At 35.8% G+C, this 11,272-nt stretch overlaps 1 protein-coding gene across 2 annotated transcripts in view; it reads right to left on the bottom strand.

Annotated features, from left to right (window-relative positions):
* LOC111087994 (nucleolysin TIAR-like) overlaps positions 1-11,272 on the bottom strand; it is a 93,973-nt gene that overhangs the window by 12,947 nt on the left and 69,754 nt on the right. Inside the window, exon 4 of one of the 2 annotated variants that reach the window (XM_022396652.1) lies at positions 2,515-2,548. The exons of the other annotated variant lie outside the window; for it this stretch is intronic. Coding sequence (XP_022252360.1) covers positions 2,525-2,548 — 24 coding nt within the window. The 3' untranslated portion in view covers positions 2,515-2,524. Of the gene's footprint in view, positions 1-2,514; positions 2,549-11,272 lie in introns of those variants that run through there. 2 annotated transcript variants of the gene reach the window in all.

The following is an 11,272-nucleotide window of genomic DNA, read 5'->3' as shown; positions in this document are numbered from 1 at the left end:
AATCTTCATAATTTACATGTTGTGATTACACAGTTATACGAATAACATCGAAACCACATTATATTAACAGGCGTTTTTATTTTATTTTATGAAGCTATCCTATGTATCCTAATTAAAACGAATACATCCAAATTATATCACTTTAACAGATTAAGAGATATTTTCAAATGAATCAAATCCAAGTTGTTTCAACAGATCAGTTTTCATGAAGTTATCCTACGTTAACCGTCTTTATAGGAAGGAATACGTTTAACTTGTATTACTTTAGCACATTTGTGAAATATATTCTTTATAAAACATAGTGATTATATATTTATACGAACAAAATACGTGTTGTATCATCTTAGTAGTTTTCAATCTTTAAAGCTATGTACCTAAATTTACTATCTACCGGACAAATATGCAAGTTGTATTAACCACAACTGGACATAGTGTTTTAATTCTTTTTTTTTTCAGTTCACCTACATTTCGAAACGCACCTAACGGCAGGATAAATTAAGCCTTTTCTGTAGCATTTAATGATTCTAATAATCAGCATGCTTTTTTTATTATTAAAATCTTTCGAAATCTTCTTGTGTCACAGAGATATTGACCTTTGATTTGACCTCTTTACACTTCAATAGTTATAGCTTGTGTTTTTGTTCGTATTTTGTTGTCAATTTATACAAAAAAAAAAGTATCCACTACCTAGTAAGTCCGGAAATTAGCAAAACCTCAAGGTATCACTGTCAAACTGAATCAAGTTCTTGAATGCTCAATCACTGAAAAATCGAAATAACACATTATACACCTTGACCTTTGACCCGTGAATAATCGACAAGAGCCTATGGCTATTAAAGAAAAACTTCTTTAGGTGTGCTTTATTTCTTTTTTTACTCCGTCAGCTAGAATTTAGTTTTCCGAGTTGTTAAAACATAAATTGAAATAGGAAGTTATAGTCCGTGAAGGTATTCACCTTTGACTTATGACCAGCCAACAGAACTTTAGCTGTTAATAGAAGAATACTTGAATTTTATTCCATTAACTTGAGCTTACTGTTCCTGAATTGTTCAGTGATAAATTGGAATATTAAATCATACTTTCGTGGACAACTTGACCTTTGACCCGTGAAGAATCAATAGTCTGGTAATCTGTATTTCAAGCCCTTCGTCGATAATTCTGTGTTGGTCGGATGAGAAAACAAACATCGAGCCTAATTACAATGCAAGGAGACTTTAACCTATCACGTGAAAATTAATGGGCCTCTAACTGCTAATCTTTAAATCAATAACGAAAACTCAACAAACTACACCAGAGACCACTGGTGAATGACACCGGCATTCCTGAACTAGTCACGTACAAATCAATGGTCCGCATTATATCTCCTGCATTAAATGATAAGAGTGAGAACTAAACGGAAACTTATTACACAAACGGTGCCACTCAACGTTCAAACGGGGGGGGGGGTTGCCCCCCACAAAGGAAAGACAAAACTACGAACCTTTCTTTATTATTAAGCTGCATTTCCGTGATTATTGAATCTAATGTTTTAAAGTGTTCACCACACGTTATCGATGCACGTGTGGCACATAAGGGTCCTTCTGGTCAACACTCCTAAATTAAACATGGTTATTCCTGAGCATTGGGATCTCTCACTTGACCGTTTATCCCACGTGTCACATGAGATGCCGTTCTGGATGAAAACATCCAATATCCTATAATCGTTTACATGAAATACAATAGAATTAGATTCCGTAACATCTTTTTTCGGGGGTAGTAACAGATATACAACCAAAACATATCCAAACTCATTGCCAGCTACACACACACACATACATTAGTCTTTAAGTTGAAAATTAAGGACTGTTATCCTCGGGTAATCCTTTTGTAATTTTGCCCGAAATTCTGAAAAAGTAATGTATGTATGTATGTGAGGAAAGGCAGATAATCATCAGTACCCACCGCCAACTCCTGGCTGATCGAATACGGGGATTTGACCGTCACTCTTATAACACACCAACGGCCCCAATCACAGATCGAGTTTTTGCAGTATCGAGTTGTCGAACCATGAATCCTTGGATTCTCAATTCAGGCATACTACCTCTAGGCCACGCTCTGCCCGTATACATAGACTGAAAGTACAAGCACGTGATGTTAGTGACGCAAGTCAAATATGCCTTATTCTAAAACTGATGCATTAAGGAACACCTGAAAACCCACCAAGAAAGATTAACTTGATTGAGTCGCCTTATATATACATACATACATGTATACTGGATTATAAATATAAAATCATTTAAATCGCACTGAACATGGAAAAAAAACAAACTACTTTCACAACGTCTCCGTGGAAAATGAGATGAAGTTTAAAAAGGTCCGTCGTAACTGCTTAACTTGGAGATGTTCAGCAAAGCCTAAACCAATCTTGCAGCGCGGTACTAATCAGCTTATACAAATCCGAGTGACCAGAAAGTCCTAATCAGGCCGTCTCTCAGGTCTTGAGTGTCAGCAAAACCTTGGAGCTGCCAGTTTCCGAGTCAGGTATTTAGTTTCCAGTCTCCTTTCTGTCCTACAAGACACACGGATACGACTTAGTTAGTCAGATGAAATAATTCACTGTCCTCTGTTTCTTCTGTGTACAATAAATAAACGAATTGGAAGATGTGCAATTGGAAAATAAAATTTGCATTTAATGCTCCTGTTAGGGACGTCTTTTTTGTTCCAATATTGCGAGATTGATAGAATTGTTTGTCTGCCAGCGATCTCGGTGTTAGTAGCCTTATGGATCTTCATATTAACAAGGTGGAGATATTATTTAAATAAATAAAAGATTTTTCAGGATTTCGCGGAAGCGGATACGACACACGGATATATTAGCTTTTCCGATTAATTATGTTCAGCTAACTTAAGTTTGTAATCTTATTATTAAACGGTATTAAAAACTCCACGCGCATTGCAATTTGGCGGTAGACAAATCCTTACTTTTTTATTTCCAGAACAATATTTCACATAACCTATTAGATGTTATCATACCCTTTGTTACCATACCATTTGTTACTTTATCTGGTAAAGGGTATGGCAAAATATGCCCATAACTGCTACAACTAAGAGGCGTGGTACCGTGCACGTGCAGGATCTGTGGGAGGGGATCACAATTTCTCACTGACGTTTTTGACCATTGACTTTTCCAGCATCGTGGCCACCCTGCATGACAAATCAAGATTTATGGCGTAATTCATTCGTGTTAATGACCTGACCCGACCTTTTACTATTCATGACGTCACTTCAACGTCATGTAAACTATGAGTTTCTGGGCTATAGCCGTTTGGAAGTGATAGACTTTACTAAGGAGTTCGTAATCTGTAATTCCGGAGTCGAGAATTTTTAAGTTTTCTAGAAGTATCCGGTTGTTGTTATTCTCACGGATAGAAGGCTCGAGTTAGCTGAAGTTCCCACGTGCTCGACTCTGGAACCACAGATTACGAACTCTTTATTACAGAAAAACTCTCCGTTTTCAATGATCACCTAACACTAAATAATATTAATTTCTCTCTCTGTTGTCAGTAATGTAATCAATTCCGGATTCTCAGTGTTCTTATTTGATATTTAGTATTATTTTAAAGATACGGTGTTTATACTTACATTTAAGCCTTTCTCTATAATAGTTTCTCTCAACAATGTTACTTATTAAACGTGTTTGCTGCACGTTTTATCGTACATTCCATTATATTGTCACAGTTTAAATCTATTCTTTTCTAATACGAAAACTCGCTCAATGCTAATGTTGTCTTTTGTAGTTCGAATATCACGAACTAACATTTTTTTTGAGATATTAACGCGTATGTAGAATTACAAACTGACTTTTCTTTACGTTAAAATATTTTTATTGCGAGCTTTCGGCCCTCATACCCGAGTCTTCATCGTTTATGATTCTACGTTATGAGTCTTAAACAACTATATTAACGCTGATTATGGAATTTAAGGACATATCAAAACGTCCGTATTAAATATGTTTTTTTGTGTTATTACCGTGTTTTTTAATACCTATTATATATATTTATTGTAATTAAGCAAGACCGACTTGTGACTTACATACAATATTCGGTGCCACTAGCAACAATTAATTGTTTATAAAAACATTTACAGTCATTGACCAACACTGCCTCGTGAACAATATTTATTACCAATAGCAACAATGAGTTAGTTATAAATAACATTTATCATTGTTTAGTAACACCATTGTATAAACACATTTACTATCATTAAGGGGTATTTACTGTCACTAAACAAAATTTATTCACTGGAACGTCTTCATTACTGAGCATTATCTGTTTCTATATGCACGTAAGAGTCAAACTGATCGCAGTTTCAAGTCTAAATTATGGCTATTATGACAATACTTGAAATAGACTACGATCCCAGTTGATTTTTCTGTTGTTTGATAATGTTGGCACGTGCGGTTTCGCCTACGAAGAGTTAAACAGATAGAAAAAAACCTCATCGCTATCTATTGAAGCAGAGGACTGGACTAGGATCCTTGTGTTTGGTTACAACTGTTTATTTTAGAGCTGTCTACTCATTCCACCTTGTTTAGCTGTATCTCTGAGATAAGACATTCTAATGTAAATAGTGTGGACTACTCCAACATACGCAGATGCTAGCTAGTTGATTAACTCCGAGGAAAGAGGGCGCTCCTAAAACACCGTGTAAACAAAGATTTTCCTTTATATCCAGTGAGTAGAAAATTTATATAAATTAACAAAACTTCCAAAATGTGACCTGAATGTCAGAACATGTAATACCTAAAAGAGTAATATTGAGCTTTATACTCAAAACATGACATTCCCTGCCCCGAGAGACTCATCATACACTTTTGTAAAGTTTAATATTGGAACGTAGGTGTCTCCTAATATCCATTACAAAAGCAGTTTCCTTGATTGTTGATTCAACGATCACGGTTTACTAAAGCAGTCTGTTTTCCCTCGCGTCCAAGCTAAGCCTTGTGGGTAGTTCAATGTGGGCGAGTGGTTTATAAACTTCCAACAACTGTTGATTTATTCAATGTTGTTGTTGTTTTCTTTTCTTTTTTTTCTATTCTTAATAATCCAACCTTTAACTTACTATCTCCATACAATGCCATTCACCAAAGATGAATGTGTTATGAACCCCCTATGGATACATAAAACAATTACTACAATATACACTTAAGGCACGAACATACGCAATCTGTGGTCCAAGGATTGTTTGACTCAACTGTATAACAGTTTAAGTGCTAATAAACCCCGTGTATTTAGTATATTCATCCTTATCATTTATATCAAAGCTGTGTAAATTAAATCAGATCAATCACAGCTTGCTACTGATACCGTGTATTCGAATCACAGACACTACAGCGTGACCGTGTCACAGATTCGCGGGAAATTGTAATATACAACTTGAAAATAAGTCTTCACGGTGAATTACGTCACTTTTTATAAACAGATTATGCTAAAGTATAACTCGCTGACCAATGGTGAACCGAATGGTGGACTGGACTTCATATCTTTAGTAATTTAAACAGCTTTCTTGGTGAATAATGGTGAACCGAATGGTGGATCGGACTTCATATCTTTAGTAATTTAAACAGCTTTCTTGGTGAATAATGGTGAACCGAATGGTGGATCGGACTTCATATCTTTAGTAATTTAAACAGCTTTCCTGGTGAATAATGGTAAACCGAATGGTGGATCGGACTTCATATCTTTAGTAATTTAAACAGCTTTCTTGGTGAATATTTTAGAATGCAAATTAGTAGCGTTCTATATAAATATAGGTTCACCGTGGTGAGTAAAACACAACTGGTATAAATATAGGTTCACTGTGGTGAGTAAAACACATCTAGTATAAATATAGGTTCACCGTGGTGAGTAAAACACAACTCATAAATATAGGTTCACCGTGGTGAGTGAAACAACTGGTATAAATATAGGTTCACCGTGGTGAGTAAAACACAACTTATATAAATATAGGTTCACCGTGGTGAGTAAAACACAACTCGTATAAATATAGGTTCACCGTGGTGAGTAAAACACGAGTCAAAACAGCATAAAGTTACATGTCTTGCTAAAGAATACTTTCGACTAGTATGACTGACCGCTGTTGACCAAAGTCGAAGATAATCAGTATATCCAAAAACCACAGTCTAGAATGGTACATCCATAAGATGACACTTTCAAAGGTCTCATGGACTGTTATTTATAAGGTATCACTAAATAACTTTCAATAATAACTAATTCACGAATCCTTAACTGACATTTATTAAAACACAACATTTTTCTCCAACACACACACACAAACCAACACTGACTACTTGACAATGTTGTCACGTATAAAAGTGTAAAATGATGTCTAAAAGCGTGAATTACATCTAAACAAGGACTTCTTATCTATCACAATAAACGGAAGAATGATGAAGCTGGTATATTGACAGTGAAGAATTGAAAATGCGAGGGTTCCTAAAAACAAACCATCCATCAAATTGAGAGGAATTTTTTATGCTAATCAGGGCGAGAGTGTACAGCGGAAGCTATAGTTAGTTCGAGTTTCTGCCTGTAGGGGCATCTGTGTGGCTTGAAATGACGGTCTAACTACAACGTGATTATTGAACAAGCATTCTCATGTTTAGTAGATATTCGTTTTACCACGACTCAGGCTTCTATTTTACACTGGGTTCCGTGGTAGCATCGTGCTGTTTAAAAGATGGCAACACTAGAATTGGGGTTTTCAGCCTGGAAGACATCATATTCGCATGCACGCTAAACACCCAGGTTGTAGCTCTCCATAAATTTGAGCTTCTGACTATTGGGATAAAAGCCAGTCAACAACACCCGCCGCGACAAGGGTTTTGTCCGGCATTCTGAACCAAATAAAAGGATTAAGAGTAACTTTACAGTGCGCCCTTCGATCCGCAGCCCGACACGTTAACCACTTCGATCAGTTTAATATCAAATTCTTGGTCTCAAAATTTCGACCCGAGAAACCGAGTAATTCACCTGAGCTGGGTAAAGCTTTGCAAACATAACTAGAAACGAATGGCACTAACTATTAAAAACAAAACAAAAAACGTTCTTATAAGTCACACGTATGACAATTTAATTTCAATAATAAAATCTGAAAAGTTACAAGTAAAAATACACAGTGAGAGAGTAAAGTACCATCTCCACTTAATAAAAACGTAATAATAATAATAATTAAGGGACGGATCCAGAGGAGGGTGCAACATCCTTAAAGACACCAAACAAAGAAATCCTTAGACCTCAAAAAGAAAGAATTTTCTTTTCAAAAGGTGTCACACGACTAGGTGGAAGAACCCCCCCCCTCTATAAACAAAAAATCTGGAATCCATCCCCGAGATATCTATTGTATTGATGGAAATACATCATTAGTTAGAGCTCAACTGAGACCTCATCGTATTAAGAATAAACTAACCGCATGTTGTGAGAACAGATAAAACAGAAACCTCCCTCCCCCTCCCAGGTGGTGTTTTCTTGTGACTTTCTTTAGGAAATGGTTCACCATCTCCTAAGAAAAAAAGTATAGTTTTCTCTTCCGTTGTAAAAAAAAAATGCAAAAGAATCCACATATATCCAAAGATACCAACTATAATAAGTTGGTGAAAATCCAATACAATATGTTCCTACATACATCAATTCTGAACGGATAGGCAAATGTTTCCTTTCAAACATAGTCTAATACAACTTTCAAAAAAATATTTTACTGAAAAGATTACCTTATGTCTGCAACTACATTACAGACATACAGTAATTATTTCGTGGTTTGAAGATGAAACACGAATGACAGTTTTCGACTTGGACTTACACCACGTGGACTAAATGACCAATACAGATATTTCTATTGGGTTCAGTTGTAAACAACCCTAATTTTGAGTTACTAACCATACGGAACACAACCAATTAGTATCATTCGCTGCTACAAAGACTTTGCCCAGTTTTTTTTTTAAACTGAATAACGAGGTTGACTGTTATTCTTATTACTCGCAAGGAGCCGTAACAATCTTAACCCTAACCACCGCAAAAATCTTACTTCTGCGTCTCACGCTAGGATGGTGATATACTCAGTGTTAATGGTAACGAACAATACTTTTCACTTCCCCTCCCCACCATTTTGTTTGTTTTTTAGGGGGGGGGGCTTTAATAAAACGTCACTCAATTTATTGAAGATAATCTTTTATTCTAATTTTGTAAAAGTTGACTATTCAAGAACGGTAATAACATAATTTGTTCATTGATAATTAATCGCATCCACTTTTAACATACGGTTTGTTTTGTTTTGTTTTTCTCCTGGTCAACAGTAATTTAATCGAATCGAATACACAATATGATTTCTTGGGAACAAGTCGGACAAGTAAATAAACTTATAAACTAACAAACACCATCGGGACTTCAGAAAGAAGTGGCTTTTAAAATAGGAAATTTAGGTTATTTTACCATTTTAAGTAACACAGCCAGTTACGAACATAGACAAAATTGAGAGTTATAAAATCGTCTCGTCACCGTATGAATATTCAACATTGAAGACTGCATAAACATAACGCGATTTGTCTAGTGTGAAAAATACAATAAAACAACAGACATTTTCAAATATGTTAATAAATATATAAGGGCTGTGAATAATTCATGGTTACGCCCAGAATCTGCTCCTTGTAGCTTTTGACCTTTTCCTTGTTGTTGATGCTGTCGGAAGTGTTCCTAATTGTATTATTTATCCGATATAGAACACATTTTATAAGAGATAAACGCTTCTTAAACACGATGCCGTGGCTAGTTCATTAGGTATAAAATATTAATACAGTTTAAAGAAAAAAGGAAAATTTTGTTTTCATGGTAACTGAAATGTTTCCGAGCCAGCGAGTTTTGATTTTGGAAAAGATACGTTACCACAATCGTAGTGTATCAAAAGGTTGATTAGGTTTAATATGAGTTAAGCCTAGATTACATTCAATAGTGTCTTCTAATAGTACTGTATCAAAAGGCTGATTAGGCTTAACTCATGTTAAGCCTAGTTTACCCCTCTAATAATAGTGTATCAAGTATTATACAGTGATCTGACATCAGAAACGGGCAAGCATTGATCAAAACGATGCCAATCAAGAACTTTTTGTAATCTATTGAAACCTTTATAGGTAAAAAAGAAAAATATAAATTGTGTAATCATTGTGAAGAATACATAAAAATCTGCCAGATTTAACGTTTTTTCTTGAAATTTTCATTTGTTTCTATATAACCGAAACAACAAACTGATTAAATAAACAGTAACATTAAATAAACAATGAAGATGTAAATTAAATCAAGCGAGTAAAAACTTTGGAAACGTAATTTACCTATCACCCCCCCCACCCCCACCACACACACACACACAGTAATTGATACTTTATTTATTTTAAGCAGAGTCTAAAATTACCTATTACTCCCCCACCCCACCACCAAGTACATAGATAATCCTAAAAGTATAGGTACTAAATACTTATATTATTTCTGTACACAGTTATCCAATAACTCCTGTTTTTGTTTGATCTTCACAGACGGACTGTCAGTCCGTCATATTGTTGGTTAACGTATTTCATTCAGTCCTAAACACAAACCACTCAAGGGCTGTAAATGCTTAGATATCCCCTAATCTTGAACTTATAAGACTAGAGAGAAGGAAACTTTTCAACAACACCCACCGCAAACACCAAATAGTAGCTGAAAAAATAGTAGGGATTGACAGTCACTGTTATTGCACATCCACGACCCCAACGTGCGGAGTGGGTTTTTGTGGCAACGGGTCTTCAACAATGAATCCTCCATTCACTCGGTCACGCCCAGCCCGGCCAACTTTTGACTCCAGCTGCAGAAGTAATACAATGAACTATGTAGTTAAGTGGACTAGTGATTTTGTTTTTTGGAGCTTGCATGTGATTAAGTTTTAGAAGCGTTAGTACTTATTTCGATCTACAGATAAACGATTATATATATACAGTTGCAGAAACGCACGGGTGGCGTTCAGGAAATATAAAATTTTACGGTTTACTGAATCAATTGTTATTATTATCTTCTAATTTGGCGAAAAGTGACTATAGAAAAAATATGCGTCCTTCTTTAATGATCATTACTTCGGTATCTTCCTGTATACGCGCACAAAGCGCCCCCGCACTTGGAAAAAAAAAGTTAAAATTGAATAACTAATAACGATTATAGTTCAAGCGTAAAGACAATTTCGGTTAAAGACGAACGTCGAAAGTTTCTTATTAAAAAGCTTTATTCAAACAGTCGTGGGCGATTTCAGTATGAAAGAAAAATTATTAACTTTTTTTGCCAGACAATTATAATTTTGTAATTAAAAAACTTCATTTACATAAAGTTGCCAAGTTGTTGATGTAACGGTATTCAAAAACCGCTCAATTAAAGATTTAAAAAGAAATGCATAGGTATGAAACCTTACACTTTAGTTATAAAGCTTTCTTTTATGCGAAACCTGGCAAGGCCTGGTGGTTATAGCGCTCGACTAGCACTCTGCGGTCGCGGGTTCGAATCCCCGTCACAGAACATACTCGCCCTTTCAGCCGTTGGGGCGTTATAACGTGACGATCAATCCCACTATTCGTTGATAAAAGAGTAGTCCAAGAGTTGGCGGTGGGTGATGTTGACTACATTCCTTCCCTCTAGTATAACACTGCTAAATTAGGGACGACTAGCGCAGATAGCCTATATGTAGCTTTGCGCGAAAATCAAATCAAACCAAACACTTTTATAAGCGGTGTGCTCTTGTCAGGGTTAATGTAGTTAACGTGTACTCTAACAAAATTCAAGGGTACATACGTAGTAACAGGGGCAGGCTCTTTTATAACAGGCACGCCCTCGTCTGGAGCAGATTATGCATACTCTGTAAAAGTCAAAAGTTGTACCTGTGGTTAAAAACAATAGATTAACTCACTGTTCAATGATGAAGGGTAATTACGAGTGACGTACAAGACAAGAAAAAGAAGTAAGAGCCAATTAGAACTTGGTAAGGCACGCGCAAAGTCGACTAGTATTCACACCGTTCTCAGTTTATAATAAACTATATGATAAAGGAGTATGACATGAACTAGCTTGGTATGTACTGTACACTGTACGTTATTCCTCACGAGCAACAAAGCAAGATAGTCTGCCCTGATGATCAATAAAATGAGTTATACTCTACCTAAAATGGGCTATCTGCACTGTGCCTACCGCAAGATTTGTTTGTTCTCGTTGCTTCGGAAACTCGCGCG

Source organism: Limulus polyphemus, unplaced genomic scaffold, assembly GCF_000517525.1.
Source record: "Limulus polyphemus unplaced genomic scaffold, Limulus_polyphemus-2.1.2 Scaffold2959, whole genome shotgun sequence".
Classification (NCBI taxonomy): domain Eukaryota; kingdom Metazoa; phylum Arthropoda; class Merostomata; order Xiphosura; family Limulidae; genus Limulus; species Limulus polyphemus.
The sequence above is the reverse complement of the archived record's forward strand: the minus strand, read 5'-3'. Positions and strand labels throughout refer to the sequence as shown.